Below are 17720 nucleotides of genomic sequence, written 5' to 3' on the forward strand. Positions count from 1 at the left end.
ACTGAGGTCATTTTGTCTTGACTGAGCACAGTGTCTGGATCGAGGCTTGGGTATTTTGATCATGGCAGGCCTTTGAGGAAACCGGTCTGTGGGTCCTGATGGATTCTGGCAAATGGGAAAGGGGAAGGAGAAGGAATTTGATTGTGACAGACAGGTTTAAGGGATATGTTGTCACTGATTTTGGGGACGTCGCAGGGGAAAAACCTCTGAGTTTTCAATAGGAGCGTTGTGGGACTCCTCAGAGAAGAATCCTGTTTGCAGTACCCATCCGAAAATCTTCTTGGCGTCCACTCTAGGAGTAACTGTCCTGTTGCTGTCCTGAAGTTGCCTGTGGACCAGTGTGTGTAGCATGGGAAATAGGAAGAACTGTATGTGCGTGCAATCAAAGGGCCATGATCTCACTGCAAATCATGGAGATGTGGTGGACCAGCTCACTTGTAGAGAAAATGCTGTTGTTGGCAGGCTGCGTTGTCTTTTTAAGAAGGCAGGCTGGGAAAATGAGGTGAAGAATTGCACCTGTACATGAGACAGCAATTTTGCACATTTCTGGGACCTGATTGAGGTTATATTGTGGGCTGGACTGCTTTGCAAAGGTATGGGGGGGCCATGAGAGCTAGGCAACATTTAAACATCATTTCCTCCAAGCTCAGGACCAGTGCATCTCTAAGAGTAGGAAATGAGGGAAGGCTGACAGGAGACCTGCAACAATGAGCAAGGAGATCATAGATAAAATCAAAGGGAAAAGGAAGGTTTAGGAAAAGTGGAAAAAGGGCCTGTACTCTTGGGAGGTGAATAGGAGTGTTGTAAGGGCTTGCAGAGAAGCAATGATGAAGACTAAAGCTCATCTAGAGCTGAAGCTGGTGAATGAGATTAAGGATAATAATAAGATGACCTTCCTACTCATTTTAATTCCTCTTTCCTTTTCCTCTTTTTCTATGAAAGCAGTTTAGTAACTCAAACCTTATGTGATACTTTAATAAAACGTACAGATACAATTGTGAGAAGGCCAACACATACAGGAGAACCATTTTGTAGAAATCTCCTAAATAAGCTGATCTTTTATTTCATGTATGTGTGAATCTTGAGGGCTATTTTGCATTAATCTAATTGGAGGGAATGTAAATCTGGTTGTCTCTGCCACTCTTCATAGACAGGACGTGACAGCATTGAAAGAACTACAGACGGAACATGGCTGGAAAAAGACCTTAGAAATGATTCTTTCAGCACAAGATGACAGGTCAGCCCTCACCTCCAGTGGTAGTGCTGCGGTGCCAGAGACCTCCATCAGGACTCTGTGATCAGTCTGTGCTGTTGTGTCACGAGGAACAACTGGTGAGACAGCAGAACCATCAAAGTAAGGCAGTGCCAGGGTGAGTGCCAGTGCAGGAGTTGAGGTGACTGTCTGCAGCACCCAGGGAAAAGGAGCTGTACATAGAACAGCATCTGGTGGAGATGGCCAACAGCACTGGCAAGGCTGGAGGGCCCCAACAGAAAACCAAGCTCTTAGTCTTCTTGGCTGCAGCAGTTGTGTCTGCTGCTGAGGCTCTGGAGGGCACGTGTTGTCCCTGTGACACTGGGGCCTCCTGGCCTCCGTGCAGCCCTGTAGGGAGGCCAGTAGGTGTAGTACCATTCTCCCTCACAGAACACTCCACACTCACATCCCACTGTCTGTGGGAGAGCCTTGGGCCATCTGTGAGGGACAGCACCACCTTTCCCAGAGGCTGCAGCTATGGCTTAGCCCTTCTCTTTCATCAGACAAAACAAAGGCTTTCCTTAACTTCACAGCACCTGCACAGGGCCTTTGCCTGCCTTTAATCATAGCCTCTAGTTATCTGCTCTAACACAGCTATGGGGAGGCTTTGTTGGTAATGGCCCCACAGGGACCAATAAAAGCTCCAGCACTTTCCAATATTTCTGGACAGCATTTTGACTGCACCTTCATCATTTGGTTACAGCAGTCTTCTCTCAGTCCCTGAAGTTCATGCACACCACATACGCTGTGGGGCTCATTAACAATGCAGAAAGACCTAACGAGCCGTTTCCCTCAAGTCTTCAAGACCTGAACTGCTCACTAGGGAGGTCTCAGTGTTGTAGAGGTAGGTTTCAAGGATCACTGTCCAAAAACGGAGATGTCATATTTAAGGGTATTTTTTATTACAGCAGACACCAAGATGTCGCTGAGTGCTGCACAACCTGTGTGACACAGATGGCAACTCTGTCAGGGAGAGGGAGGTACACTGAGATAGCATTGTGAGGATCCAGGAGGGAAATGTAGTCAGTGAGAGCTGATAAAAGGATACTAACTGCAACAAAGACGGGAATTAATGCCAATGGAGGAGAAAGAAACCTATGCAAGAGGAAGGACGCAGAGAGCCTGTTGCTTGTGGCCAGTTGTGCGGTCAGTGCTGGTGCGGCTGGGTGTGTGGGAGGCATGGGAGGGAGCTGAGTCCCCTCCAGGACCCAGGACTACAACCTCAGGATAAGATGCTTCAACGGATTCTGCTGAATCCCGTCCCCATGGAAGTGTAAAGGACTGTCATACAGAGCCAGGTTCCCTGCATCCCAGGGCTGTGTGCTGAGGCAGGGACTCAGCCGCCAGCCAGGCTCTGTACTCAGCCTGCCTGGGGAGCTGCCCAGGTAGCTGTAGGGAGATGTGTGGGGGGAAGGAGACCCCAGCAGCACAGGGGCGTTTTGCTCCTCAGGTTGATGCATGGGGCTGGGGGTTCAAAGCTGCACTGCATGCTGATGGCCTTTGCATAGGCAAAGAGCACCAAAAATAGGAGTTTCTGCCCCATAGTCAACAGGGTGGTCCTGGCTGCCTTCTTGAGTCTGCCCATTGGGCTACATCAGGTTTCCATACCTACATTCAGATTTTGGTAAAGCTCTCCTAATCCTGATGTTCATTTTACTCTGCTGTGTCTAGGCTGTGTGCTGGAGCTGTACGTGGTTGTGGATGGGAATTCTCTAACAGTGATGTTGGTGTTGTTTTATGCACAGAAAATGCCTCAAAGAAATATTCTGAACAATCACACCACTGGACCTGGATTTCTTCTGGGGTTTTCTGATCCCCCTGGGATGCAAGGTGTGTACTTCACCATCTTGCTGCTCATTTATGCTGCAGTTATCATTGGGAACAGCCTGATTGTGCTGGTTACAGTGCTGGACTTGAGCCTTCACAGCCCTATGTATTTCTTCCTGAGAAACTTGTCTTTCTTGGAGATCTGCTACATATCAGCCACTCTCCCCAAAATGCTGGTGTGTTTCCTGACGGGAGATGTCCGGATCTCCTTCCTTGGCTGTGCTGCCCAGCTTTATTTCTTAGTTTTTCTGGGAAGCACTGAGTGCCTATTGCTGGCCGCCATGGCCTACGACCGCTATGTGGCCATATGTGACCCCCTGCGCTACAGCCTGGTGATGAATGGTGGGTTCTGTGTCAGACTGGTGGTCGGCTCATGGATGGTTGCCATACCAATACAAATGGGCCAGACCTACCAAGTGTTCACCTTGCCCTTCTGTGCATCCCATCACCTCCATCATTTTTTCTGCGATGTTCCCCCTCTGTTGGAACTGGCCTGTGCAGATACTTTCTGGAGCCGTGTGACCCTGAACACTATCATCCTGCTTTTTGCCATCTTTCCTTTTTTCATGATCGTCGTTTCCTACGTTAGAATTATTGGGACGGTTCTGAAGATGCATTCTGCTCCAGGTAGACATAAAGCCTTTTCCACCTGCTCCTCACACCTGATAGTGCTGACTCTCTTTTATGGCTCAGCCTCGGTTGTGTACTGCAAACACCACTCAAGCGACTCTGCAGACACTGACAAATACCTTGCCCTGTTTTACACAATTCTGACCCCCATGTTTAACCCTGTCATCTATGGTATGAGGAATAGGGAATTGAGGATTGCCCTGAGAAAACTCCTATGGCGAAAGTGATAGTGCAGAGTGGGTGAAATATCCCCCAGTAGTTCCAATCAGCATTTGGCAGTTTGTGTGTTGGCATCTGGTATTGGCTCGGACACCTCCAGTTTTGCTGCACTGTCCCACAACCCACTGCATCTTCCAGAAGGATTCAAAGTTTATGTAGTATGGAGAAGGATGTGTAGGGATTCACTGTCACATCATCATAGGGCAGGAAATGAGGGATCCCTGCTCCCCAGTTTTTTGAGGTTTCTACGTCAATTTTGTCTTAGTTACCATTTAATACTGCGTATTATCCTTCCTATGATTGCTCTGTGCCTCATTAATGGTATTCCAGTCAGAATTCTGCAGGTTAAAGAAGAAGGAATTCTCACAGTACCACAGTTGGATACAGCACACAATAATTCAACACCATGCATCATCCTGCTTGCCCTGAAGGACTGTTATGACAGATGGAGCCCATAGTCATGGACTAAATGAACTCCACGGACAATTTAGAGGGATGGCCCACAGACTATGGGTATGATATCTGTGTGTGTATATTAAAAACCAACAGGAAACATGATGGCAGTTATTTGGAATGTATGGAATAGTCTGGAATCTGTAAGTGATATGAAATGAGGGGTGGGTACCATCCTGGGCTCATCCAGGATGCTCTGACCTCAGGAGAAAAGCAATGCTGGAACACCTTATACATCAATATGCAAATATTGTTATCAGAATAGTATCAGAATTTTACTCCTATTCCCCACCCTTATTATTTTTTCTGCCCTAGTAGATTGTTTTCAACTCATGCCACAAATTCTACTTTGTTGTGGTCTTTCTAGTCCCTCCTTCATCCCACTGGGAGGGGGAGAGAAAGTAAAGAGAAAGGGAAGGGAAAGTGGGTGAAAGGGTGGGTGGGGGTGGGAAGAAAGGAACAGGAAGGGAAGGGATTGCCTCTGATTTGTTAAGGACTGAACTGAAAGTTCAAGCTAGAAAGAAACGATCTATTCTAACATGTGTGTTGATCAAGTCATGTCTAAGCTATCCGGTTTCAGACTGTAGCATTTAAAGAGTCGGCAGACATGGGAAAAAGAACAGGGATTTGTGGTGTTGCTGAGATCTTATGCTTCCCCAGGTTCTTCATGCTCAGCTTTCTCAGTGGTAAAGGACAGTGGGAGCATCTCAAAATCAGTTCCCTTTGCTGCAGAAATCCACACACAGCTCTGATGCTGTTCTCCTTCTAACACAGAGACAAACGTATCGGGTATCGTCAGTGACTTGACTAAAGATCTGAGATCATTTCCGTTTTGCAAGCTGGTATTTGTCCGTGCTCAGTCCAGTTAGAGAGCTCTCTCCGTTTACTGTGGCATCAGAATAGAGATCCTTTATTGTGTTCAACATACATCTTACATACTCACCAACAGTAAATTCCTCTAATCAGTTAATTGGCTCTAAATTCTCCCAAACAACTGTGATAGAGGTTGAAAGGTTTCTCAATTGTGAAAAGATTAACAGTGCATACAAAAGAACCTCCTGTTTATTCATTGGCACTCTTTGTCTTGCATTGCCGGCTCCTAAGGCTTCACAGTGATAAGGTCTATCAGGGAGTCTGATCAGCTTTATGATGATTTGCTCCCAGTTACATCTTTGCACAACTCCAGAACTTTCAGTCTGCCTTTAAGAAATTCAAAATGCAGCTGAGATGATCTGCTGTTCTCAGTTGTATTTCAGACAACCACAGCTGCTTGCAGCAGGAGATCACAGTGTCACGGTCTTGTGTGGGTTGGAAGGGACCTTAGGGATCATCGAGTCCAACCCCCGGGATTCGAGCCTCCTGTGTAGCAGAGCGGCACTTCTACCACTTGCGCCACAGGGGGATTCGAACCCAGGCCTCCAGTGTTGCAAAGTGGCGTCCTTAACCACTGCGCCACTGGAGGCACACACCGGAGATGTGTAAATGGATGTTGTTCTACATTTGCTTTTTTTGTTGGGAGCACCCAAAAAGCAGATGTTCACTTCTGCTGAGGTATGTCAGTGGAGGACTCCTTTCACATAAGCGATTTCTGCTTGATCTGTGCTTAGTTTGAAAATCAAATCTTTAAATGGACCTTTGTCAATTTTGCCATTTAGAAGCAATGGATGCAAAAACGTAATGGCATTGTGCAGTAATTAATTTAATTATACTGGAGACAAACGGCCCAGAGCAACTTTAGCAGCTCCTTTCCTCTCCACTTCTGATTTGTCTCTATTCACTCTTCCTAAGGACGTGAAGTTTTGAGAAGGAAGTCTGGAATTTTCGTTTCATCTGACTTGGTTTGGAAAAATATGTGGTCATTTGTGTTGGAAATCAAACAGTGGAATCCATTTGGATGTGGTGCTCGGGGACATGGTTTAGTGGAGTTTTGTTAGTGTTAAGGTGGTACTGTTGAGTTGCAGCTGGACTTGGTGATCTTGAAGGTCTTTTCCAACCTGAGCAATTCTATGGTTCTATGAGTTGAATGGGATTGTGAATGAAGCAAAGGCTGTGACTTGTTTGCCTTGACTGGTTCAGCCTGGAGAAAAGACGGCTGCGGGGTGACCACACAGCAGCCTTCTTTTCTCTACAGGGATCCTATGAACAGGAAGGGAGTCAACTCTTTGAAAGGGTAGATAGCAGCAGCACAAGGGGATATGATTTGAAGTTGAAGGAGGGAAGATTGAGGTTGGATGTCAGAGGGCAGTTTTTTTCTCTGAGAGTGGTGAGGTGCTGGAACAGCTGCCCAGAGAGGCTGCGGATGCCCCGTCCATCCCTGGAGGTGTTCAAGGCCAGGCTGGATGGGGCCCTGGGCAGGTAGGTCTAGTGTTAAATGTGGAGCTTGTTGGTCCTGAATGCCGCACAGGGGTTGGAGATTCATGATCCTTGAGGTCTCTTCCAACCCTGGCCATTCTGTGATTCCATGACTCTATGATTGGCACAACACCTTCCACAGCTGCCTTACCAACAAATCGTTTTTTTTTTTTGTTTGTTTGTTTGTTTTTTTTAATTTTTTTTTCAGTGATAAAGTGCATGGAAAATTGACTGGACCGATTTCACAAAGCAGTTATCAGAGATGTGAAGGTAAGCAGGCGAGTAAAGTAGTGGGCTCAACAGTAAGGCCAGTGCTGCTTAATGGGTTCACTAACAAGTGAATGCTGGAATGCAGTGTCCTCATAGGGAGTTTGTGGGGGACACCCAGCTCAGGAGAGTGGTCAATATGTGGGAAGGTAAAGCTCATGTGCTAAATCCTACAGATATTTAGTTAGCTATTTCCCATGAGATTGGACATATGCTTGAACAGTCTGTGTGATAAGAACACCCCACTTCACAGCTGTACTTGGTTCTGAACTGCATGCAGTGTTATATGAGAACTGAGTGCACTGTGAGCTGTTGGGTGCAGTGCCTTCTGGAGTATTATTGGAGGACTTTGAGAAGACAAGCGCTCTGTCTAGGAACATTCACCATCTGAAGCACTTCAATAAGTGACCTCTTGAAAGCCCTGGATCTGTGTGCTCATGCTGCAGCCCTCTCCACAATGGAAAGGCTCTTCACAACTGGCTGCAGGGGGAGCAAAGACCATCTCAATACCTCCAGTCCAGCTTTAAGGTCTTCAGGCTTCTTGGGCTGTAGCTTTCTAGACCTCAAGGTTCAAGTATGACCCCCAGCAACTCCCGGCCTCTGCTATTCTATGTTCCCTCTTTCTTGGCCTCCATGCCTCAGTTTGGCCTCAGGACTACTAAACTGCAAGGCCTCTTGGCCAGGCTCTTGGCCTTCCTCCAGGCTGTTTTACCTTAAGGCCTCTAAGCCTCCTGGGCAACCTCTAGGCCTTTAGGTCTCCCTCTGTGCCTCTAGGGCAGCTTGCAGGCATCTGTGCCTCCAGGCATGTTTTCCATTACATCTCTAAGACTTCCTTTGTGCCTTAAATACTCATAGACTTGTGTTCTCTTTTTTGGCCTCCCTCTGTGCATCAGGCCCTCAAAACCTCAGTGCTTCCAGTCCAGCCCATTGGTACCTTGGCTCAGCTGGTGCTGCTGCAGGCAGTGCTTCCTGTGCCTGCCCAGCCTAAAGCCAGCAGACAATGTTAGCGGCCACCTGCTGCTCAGATACAAGCACAAGTGCTGGTAGAGAATCAGAGCAAAGCACGTCCTGAATCGCTGCTACCTTGCCCTGAGGAAAGGCTGAGATGCACCACAGCCTCACCTGCTGCCTTGTTAGAAGGGGAGGTTCAGCATCAGCTCCACTCATCAGGAAGTCCTCCAGAAACCTCCTTTTTTCCTGAGCAGGAGACTGGATGCTGAAACCTTCCCCAAAGTCATTATTAAACAATACCTGTACCTGATGCCCCAGGATAAAACACAGTTCAGATGCAAGACCTCAAAACAGTCATATTATATTCCAATACAATTCCAATTCTGATTTAAATGTCATGACTAGCATTTCACCCACCCTGCTATGGAAGAGGGGGAAGGGAGGGGGCAAGGAAAAAGGAAGCAAGGGAGAGCCTTCTAGCCTTACAAGCCCCTATAGCCCACTCTATACTCCCATATCACCCTATGGCCCCACACAGATCCCTATAGAACCATATCCCCCATTCACTTCCTATAGCTTCATATTCCACTAGATCCCTCCTATTGCCCACCCACAGCCCCCTAGAGACACATGTCCCCCATAACCCTCCTACAGCCCACCCAGAGCACCAACGCCCCCCCCCCTTAGAACCTTATAGCTCCCCCCACAACCCTGTATAGCACCCAGTCCCTCCAGCTCACTATAGCCCCATGGTCCCCTAAAGCCCGCCACAGCCCAGCATCAGACCTATATCGCCTCTATAGTCCCCTGTATCCTCCCCAGAGCCCCTGCAGTCCCATATCCCTCTATACCACTCCTATAGTTCCACATAACTTTCTATAGATCTATATCCCCCCTAGAGCCACACCAAAGCTCCCCATAGCCCCATATACACCTACAACCACCCCTATAAATCCTGTAACAACTTGCAGCCCCATATCCTCCTATAAGCCCCGTCCAGCTCTATATCCCTCTATAGCCCCCCCCAAAGCCCCCTGTAGCCTTACATCACTCCCGATAGCCCCCCAATACCCCCAAATCCTTCTATATTCCCACATCAGCTACATACATCCCTATATCCCCCCTACAGCTCCTGGCAGCCCCCCATATTCCCCTCACACGCATCCATTTCCTCATATCCCTTGGTATCCCCACACAGCCCACTACAACCCCATATACCCCAAGATCTACTCCTACATCCATCCCACTTCAGCCAATCGGAGCCGGTGGCGCTGCCGCTGACCAATGAGAGACGGGGGCGGGCCACAACTGCTGCTTACCAAGTATGATCAGGCTGGAACTGCCGCTGACCAATGAGAGACGGGGGCGGGGCAGAGCGGCGGTGTGGGAGGGGCTCCGGGTGCGTTCTGTCGTTACAGGGGATGGGATGTGGGATCGGGATTAGGGATGGGGGATTGGGATTGACGGGTGGGAGATGGGTTTGGGATGAGGGGTTGGGAGCGAGATTTGGAATAGGGATTGGGATGTGGGATTTAGGACGTGGGACTGAAATGCGGGATTGGGGCGTTGGATGTGGGATGTGAGATTTGGGATTGGGATGTGGGCTATGGGGATATGGATATGTGATGGATATGGGATGGGATATCGGGAACTGGGATATATATGGGGTGGGCTGTGCATATGGGATGGACTTGGGATGCATATGGGATCACGGAATCCTAGAATGGCTCAGGTTGGAAAAGAGCTTCAAGGTCCTGATATCCAACTGCAGCCCAACCGTAGAATCAATGCAATCAATCTCTCCAGCTGCATCTGCAGCGCCTTTCTCCCCTCCAGCAGATCAGCACTCCCTCCCAGCTCGGTGCTGTCTGTGAACTTACGGAGGGCGCACTCAATGCCCTGGATGAGATCCCTGATCAAGGTGTTCAATAGGAGCTGAGCCCTGGGGGACACCACTCGTGGCTGGCCACCAGCCAGCAAATGCTGCTCTGGGTGTCCAGGCTTGGCTGAGTGAGGACAAAACTGCCTGGCCCCAAACGAGGCAGAGGAGCCACGATGCCATGTGAGGTATCTTTATGGCTGTCTGTACACTGCACAGCAGGCCCGGCTGCCCCTGCTTCTCCCCTCCATGGGAGCTGGGGGGCTGTGACATGGCACAAATGAATGCAGGCAGAGGGATACGTCAAAGGAAACACAAAGCATTTAATGACAAATCATAGAAAACAATGAGTAACAGAAACAACAATATTCCTAAAACTGCTATCCCACAACAATTGAGTGCCCAGACAGTGTCCCATCCCACTGCAATGATGGCTTTGGAGGATGGCTCTTTTCTGGAGGGGAGGGATGGGGCTGCTGCTGGTGCCCCTGGAATGCTGCTGCTGCTGCCTGGTGCTGCAGGGCCGGCGAGGAGCTCAGGGTTACAGGTAGCCGTACATGTCAGCTATGGCCATGTCTACCTCCCGCTGCACCAGGAACTGCACGGGGCCGATCTTCATCTGCTGGGCCGCCCGCTGCCGCTCCTCCTGGGCCAGCCTCTTCATGCGCTCCCGCTCGAGCCGCTGCTCGGCTGTGATGGGCAGCGACTCCTCCAGCACTCTGGGTACCGCACGGCCACCTGCCCGGGGCCCCACGCAGGGCACAAAGTCCATGGGGCGCTGTGGCCGAGGCTGCTGCTGGTGCAGCTGTGGCAGTGGGTCCCTCTGCAGGAATGAGCTCCTCCGTGGTGATGGGCGCAGGCAGCTCTGCACTGTCTTCTTGGCTGCATCCTCCTTCCGCGCCGTGCTGCCTGGAGGTGCCGGCACTGCCTTGTCTGGGCCTCTGTCTTGGGGCTGGAGGGCAGCAGGGCCGGCGCTGGGTGTGGGTTGGGGCTGCACAGAGGGTGGCTGGCGCACCGGCCCCACCGCAGTCACTCTCTGCCCCAGCGGGTGCACGGCCTGGATGGATTCACACAGGTGCACGTGCAGCTCGCTGGCAGTGCCCTTTTGCCCGCTGCTGCTGGCTCCTGTGTTGGCCCCAGGCTGCTTCACTTGATGTGGGCGTTTGCAGCCTTTTCTTTCTTTTCTTTCCTTGCACGGCAGCAGCTTCCTTTTCTTGGCTGGAGCGCTGCTGGTGGGCTGCTCCTGCTGGGAACTCTCCCCTTTCTGGGGGGTGTCAGCAGGCGCAGGGCGCTTGGCCCGCTTGGTGCTGCCCCTCTTTTTCTTATCTGCCACCCGGCAGATAGTAGAGCCTGGTGACGGTGGCAAGGGAGCATGAAGAACCTGGGGCTGCCTTGGCTGCACCTCCTTGATGGGCTGTGCGGGTTGGGCTGAGGGAGGTGTGGTGACAGCCAGCGTGGTTGGCAGCGGACTGAGCCGGGCACTCGCTGGTGGCACGACAGACTGCAACTGTGACAACCCACACTGCAGCTCAGACAGGAACCCAGGGGATGGTGGAAGCCCCCAGAAGGGGTCGCTGGGGGTCCCGCTGGCAGCCTGTGCCTCCGTGCTGAGCTCTGTGCTTTCCCAGGGGTTGTCAGGGAGCTCAGCGATGAAGCATCCTGGGGCAGGGCTTCTCGGCTTCTTGTGAGGCACCTCAGCAGCTCTTGCCACATCTGAAAATGCAAGATGATCACCGTTTTGGGGACTTCCCACACACACTCTGTGCAAACACACACCTGTGGGCTGTGCAGCCCCCAAACTCACCACTGATCCAAGAGAGCAAACCCTGAATGCCCGTGATGTCCTCCGGCACATCCGAGCTGGTCGCCACTGCTGGGAAAAGCAAGAAAATGCCAAAGGCTCAATGCCAGCTCTCCCATACCATGTTCATCCCGTACCAAGGGATCTCTGGTGGACATTGGGTTCCCATTACAAATCAGGATGGCAAAGATAACTGTCAAGGCCAGGGATTAAGACCCTAAGAACACACTATGAGAACAGTCCCAGGAAAGAATGGACAGAAAGCCAAAGTAGAAAGACAGTGCACCAAAGCCAGACGTCCACTGTGTGTCTGTACCTCTCTTGGGTGCTGGGCCACACTCTGTGCTCCTCCCCTGGCTTTCGGCAAGGCTGCGCTTTGATAGAATGCTGCTTGCATCAGCTTCTGACACGAAGGAGACAAGAAAGACATGAAGAGCATCTCAATGGAGGAAGATTTGAGCACAGCCAACAACAAGCTTCTGGTCTTCAACAGCAGTTTCTTCAGTTTGCCTTTCTGCTGCCACAACATTGTGCCCTTTCTGCAGTCAGCAGAGATCTGCAGAGTCCTTTCTTCTCTCTTCCATCACACACACTGCCCTTCATGCAGCCCTATTTAGAGGCAGGTACCCACACCACAGCTCACAAGAGCTTCTTACCCATGGAGGCTTTCCGTTTCCCCTCTTGTTCCGCACCGTTCCATGGATTTGCGGTCTCCGTCCCTACAACAACAGATCAGGTGTTGATTTCACAGATACCAGCGAGAAGCTGAAATACTGTCCAGTAAGCCCATGCTCCCCCAGAGAACAGAAGGATGCTACTTTGACAGCCCAAACACAATCTGTTTGATCACTTCTCGCTGCGCCTTCCTGCAAATCTTAAGGTTTCTTGACATTCCCTGCAGCACTGCCCCCGCCCAGAAGTAACAGTCAAATATCTCCACACTTCATGACAGAGGGCTGAGGACACTCACTTTTGCCTGGCAGTAAGGACAGGCCATCCCCATCGAGTCCCTCTGTGAGCTGAAAGGCGACGCTGGATCCTTGGCAGCCTGCTGGCTGCTTCTGAAGAGAGAAAGGAAGAAACATGGGAGGGAACGTGCAGCCACGGTTTGCAGAGAGGTTCCAGATGGTGCCAGAGATGGGATATCAGAGTGCTGAGACACTATTTATCACTAAGGGAAAACAGCCTGAGCCACATTCCTGCCATTAGCCCAGGCTGTCAGCAGTGAGCACAGAACCCGACCACTTATTGAGGGCACAAAGGACCAGTAGGGCTCCTCCCGCTCCGTCCCTTCCCTTAAAAATGAGACAAAGGAAGAAGAACCAAGCAAAGAAACCCAGCCATACCTTTCCACTCACAGAGCAGAAATAGGAATAGCAGTCATCTCCTGGCTGAGACATGGCTGGTGAAGTCTCAGAGGAAGCTGAAGCTCCCAGGGCTCTCTCCACAGGAACGTGCCCCGCTCTTGGAAAGAGCTGGCTTCACTCTTCCTAAGACTGCCTCGAACCCCAAAAATCTCCTTTTGGACAGGAACCTTGCAGAAAGTTGCGACAAGTGAAAAACTGTCAGGAAGAAGCATTTTCCCAGCTTTCTTATGCACCCAGCCATCTGCGGGGCAGTGAGGCACAATTTGCTCTCGGTGAAGGCCTCGCTCTCCTTCCTTTGTCATGTCTGACATGAAGCTGGGAACCCGGCAGCAGTTTTCCAGGGCAGGAATGACATTTCATCATCCTCACCGTAAGATGGGATGGAATTTCCACAAGAACCCATTTCCCTGCAAACAGCCGTGCTGAGGGGCACCGCTGGAGCTGGGAACTCCTCCCCAGCACAGCTTTTCTGCTGAGACACCTCCTGGCAACCACCCAGCACCAAACCCAGCTCACCTGCTGGGCCTGCTCAGCCCAAGCTGTGCCCAGATCACGCACACGCCGCAGCGCTGCTTCAGATGGGCTCTCACAGGGTGATCAGCTCCAAGGAGGGCCCAGAGCTCAGTCTGCGTGCAGACACTCACCAGAGCACCAGCTCTGCTCACCAGCTGTGGCACAAACGCTCCCACCCGGCAACGGTTGTGACCTCAGCGAGTGTCTGCATCACTGCTGTGCTTTCATCATAGGCGAAGGGAATGGACTCCTTCTAGATCCAAATGGTAGGAAACCAATGCCAGGGTCATCCAGTGGGGTGTTTTTAAGTAAAATAACAGAGAAGTGAAGCTGAGTCTAGTGCAGCCCAATAAAAACCAGTAAAGGCCAATATGGCCTCATAGTGGTCAATGGAGTTCCAGAGGAACCTGTAGGAAACAAAACCCAAGGCCAGTGCAGCCATCTCTGGTTGGGGTTTTAAGCCCCAGGGCTGATATCGGCCTCTCAGACTGTGGCTTTAAGTCCCAGGGCAGTGCTGGCCTCCCCGGCTGTGTCTGCATCTTCAGGCTCTCAGGCTGGTGCCGGCCTCTCTGTTGTGGCTCTGGCTTTAAGTCTCTGGTCTGGTTCCAGCCTTTCAGGATGTGGTTTTAGGCCTTGGGGTCAATGCCAGCCTGTCTGGCTGTGGATGTGTGGATGTGGCTTCAGACCTTGGAGCCGGTGCTGGTTTCTCAGACTGGGACTGGGGCTTTAGGCAGGGGCCACTGTAGGCCTCTCTGGCTGTGACTTCAGGCTCTCAGGCTGGTGCCGGCCTCTCTCAACTGTGGCCATGGCTTCAAGGCCCTGGGACTGTTTCAAGCTTTTCAAGCTGTGCCTTTAGTCTCCAGGGCCTTTTTCAGCCCGTCTGTCTGTGGCTTTGGCTTTAAGCACCATGGCTGTTGTCAGCCTCTCAGGCTGCAGTTTTAGGGCCTGGTGCTAGTGTGAGCCCATGACAAGATGCATTTTATGCATGTAAGGAAATATACCCCTTCATGTAAGGAAATATCACGTTCCAGAGCATCAATGTCTTTCTTGTAGTGAGGAGCCCAAAACTGAACACAGTACTTAAGATGTGGCCTCACCAGTGCTGAGTACGGGAGATGATTACCCCTCCGCTCCTGTTAGCCACACTCTTTCTAATACAGGCCAGGATGCCACTGGCCCTCTTGGCCACCTGGGCACACTGTTGGCTCATGTTCAGCCAAGCATCAACCAACACCCCCAGGTCCCTTTCCTCTTCACAGCCATCCAGCTACTCTGCTCCAAGCCTATAGCGCTGCATGGGGTTATTGTGGCCAAAGTGCCAGACCCAGCACTTGGCCTTGTTGAACCTCATCCCATTCACCTCAGCCCAGTGATCCAGCTTATCTAGACCCCTCTGAAGGGCCTCCCTACCCTCCGGCAGATTGAGACCACCTCCAACTGGGTGTCATCTGCAAACTTACTGAGGGTACACTCAATCTCCTCATCTAGGTCATCAATAAAAATATTAAACAATATGGGCCCCCGTACCGACCACCGGAGACACCACTTGTAACGGGTCACCAGCTGGACTTAACTCCATTAACCACTACCTGTTGGGCACAGCCCTCTAGCCAGTTCTTTACCCAGAGGAGGGAGGGCATACCTGTCCAGGCCATGGGCAGCCAGTTTCCTCAGGAGAATACTGTGAGAGACAGTGTCAAAGTTTTTGCTAAAGTCTAGGTAGACTGCATCAACAGCCTTCCTCTTGTCTTCCAGTCTGGTCACCCAGTTGTAGAAGGAGATGAGGTTGGGCGAGCAAAACCTGCCTTTCATGAACACATGCTTTCTGGGCCTGATCTGGATGCCACATGTGATAAAGTGCTCATTAAGACCAGGATGTGGCAACAATGTTTGTAAAGCGCGCGAATTTACAGGTAGATTTTGCAAGTCTCAGCAAGTCTCAAGGAAGGACCAATCAACTAACGACACACTGGCCTAACGACCATGGCCGACCAGTCGGATACCAGCACAGCCGGGAACTGACAATACAAAAGAAGTTGCAAGGAACAGGAACGCGCGGCAGTTGGAGGAACGATAATCCCCCTGTCGTCCAGCGCTGAATTGCCTTTTTGTTTTACCCGCTACAATTAATAAAATTTTCTGATTGGAATATCGTTGACTCATTGGCGTATTGCTTATAAATTGATGACACCACACACAAGCTGTGTGATCTCACCCAAGATGATTTGTTCTGTAACTTTCCCTAGTATCGAGGTCAAGCTGACAGGCCTGTAGTTCCCCGGATCCTCCTTACAGCCCTTCTTGTAGATGGGAATCACATCGGCAAGCCTCCAACCCTCTGGGACCTCTCCAGACAACCAGGAATGCCAGTAGATGGCAGAGAGAAGCTCGGCAATCACCCCCGCCAGCTCCTCCAGCACCAAAGGGTGGAGCCCATCTGGTCCCATGGACTTGTGACAGTCCAGATGGAGGAGGAGCTCTCTGTCTCCACCTGAATCACTAGGGGTGTATTCTGTGTTCCATCCCAGACTTCCAGATCAGGGCATAAAGTGCCCTGAGGATAACTGATCTGCCTATTAAAGGCAGATGTAAAGAAGGCGTTGAGGACCTCAGCCTTCTTATCCTCAGTGGTCACATTCCCTGCTGCATCAAGTAAAGGATGGACATTTTCCTTGGTTCTTCTCTTACCACTGATATATTTGTAAAAGGATTTCTTATTCTCTTTTACTGCAGTGGCCAACTGGAGTTCAAGTTGGGCTTTTGCCTTCCTAACTTCCTCCCTGCATACCTTAGCAACTTCCTTGTAATCTCCCCAAGTAGCCTGTCCCTTCTTCCAGAGGATGTAGATTCTCTTTTTCTTCCTGAGTCTCAACAATTGTTCCCAGTTCATCCACACCAGTCTTCTTCCCCTATGGCTCGCCTTATGGCATTCAGGGACAGCCTATTCTTGTGCCTTTAAGATTTCCATCTTGAGGAGTGTCCAAGCTTTATGGACCCCTCTACCCATAAGGAATGACTCCCAAGGGACCCATGCTACAGATGTCCTGAACAGGTCAAAGTCCACCCTCTGGAAGTTCAGGATAGTGGTTTTGCTAGTCACCCTTCTGACATCTCCAAGAATAGAGAATTCTACCATTTCATGGCCACTCTGCCCAAGACAGTCCCCAACCTTCTCAACTCCTACCACTCCTTCACTGTTAGTGAAGAGCAGGTCTAGCAAAGTACCACCCCTGCTAGGCTCTTGTACCAGCTGCGTAAGGAAGCTATCTTCCATACAATCTAGAAACCTCTTGGACTGCTTCCTCTGATCTTTCTTATATTCCCAGCATATATCAGGGAAGTTGAAGTCTCCCAAGCAAATGAGTGCTGGCTATCGTGTGACTATAGTGAGATGCTCATAGAACGCCTCACCCATCGATTCATCCTGATAAGGTGGTCTATAACAGACCTTCAGCAAGATGTCACCCCTACAGGCCTTCCCCCTGATCCTTACCCACATGCACTCGTCTTTATCATTCTGAAACCCAAGCTCTATAACATCAAAACTCTAATATAAAGGGCCACACCACCACCCTTTCTTCCTCATCTATCCCTTCTGAAGAGCTTGTAACCATCCATCACAGCACACTAGTCATGGCAGTGGTACCACCATGGATCAGTAATAGCAACTAGGTCATGGTTTGCCAGATGCACAGTTGCTTCCAGCTCCTCCTGCTTGTTAGCCAAGCTGTATGCATTGGTGTAGACGCACTTCAGCTGCGGCATCTGCCTCACTCCCAGCTCAAGCAGCATTCCCCTAGGCTCATCCCTGGTGAGCCCTGTTTTGTCCCCTCCCCCATCATAGCTAGTTTAAAGCTCTTTCGATAAGCCCTGCTGTCTTCTGTGCAAGGATTCGTTTCCCCATTTGAGATAGTTGGATTCCATTCATGGATAACAGGCCAGTGGCCAAGTAAACTGCCCTGTGATCAAAGAACCCAAAGTTTCTGGCTCAACACCAGCCTCTGATCCAATTATTCATTGCTTGTGCTTTCCAAGACTGCTCCACGTCCCTCACTGGCCCTGAAGGTATAGAACAAACAGTCACTTGAGCTCCCACTCTTTGAACTAAATGTATTTCTGATACTGCCATGGGTTCATCATGATTAATCGCCAGGGACAATTCCTCCCGCATGCCATCCTGTCTCTTCTCCATTTTATCTAGTATTTCTG

The 17720-nt window shown here is 50.5% G+C and overlaps 2 protein-coding genes across 8 annotated transcripts; one reads left to right on the forward strand and one right to left on the reverse strand.

Moving 5' to 3' along the window:
• Window positions 1-712: 712 nt before the first annotated feature.
• Window positions 713-4316, forward strand: LOC107318440 (olfactory receptor 10AG1-like). Its single transcript, XM_015872247.2, has one exon. It carries the CDS (start codon window positions 2974-2976, stop codon window positions 3934-3936), a length of 963 nt encoding a protein of 320 aa, XP_015727733.1. The 5' UTR covers window positions 713-2973; the 3' UTR covers window positions 3937-4316.
• Window positions 4317-10134: 5818 nt separating this feature from the next.
• On the reverse strand, window positions 10135-14046 carry LOC107318441 (histone-lysine N-methyltransferase 2D-like). 7 transcript variants are annotated; one of them, XM_015872251.2, is made up of 5 exons: window positions 12978-13276; window positions 12602-12692; window positions 12288-12350; window positions 11948-12034; window positions 10135-11703 (listed from the first exon to the last, which is right to left on the reverse strand). In XM_015872251.2, exons 2-5 carry the CDS (start codon window positions 12632-12634, stop codon window positions 10372-10374), a joined length of 1515 nt encoding a protein of 504 aa, XP_015727737.1. In that variant the 5' UTR covers window positions 12635-12692; window positions 12978-13276; the 3' UTR covers window positions 10135-10371. The 7 variants fall into 7 exon arrangements, with proteins under 7 accessions (XP_015727737.1, XP_032302632.1, XP_032302635.1 ...); XM_032446741.1 differs by having other exon boundaries at window positions 11948-12350; XM_032446744.1 differs by having other exon boundaries at window positions 11948-12031; window positions 12602-13276.
• Window positions 14047-17720: the final 3674 nt, after the last annotated feature.

Source organism: Coturnix japonica, chromosome 10 (genome assembly GCF_001577835.2).
Source record: "Coturnix japonica isolate 7356 chromosome 10, Coturnix japonica 2.1, whole genome shotgun sequence".
In the NCBI taxonomy this organism is placed as follows: Eukaryota; Metazoa; Chordata; class Aves; order Galliformes; family Phasianidae; genus Coturnix; species Coturnix japonica.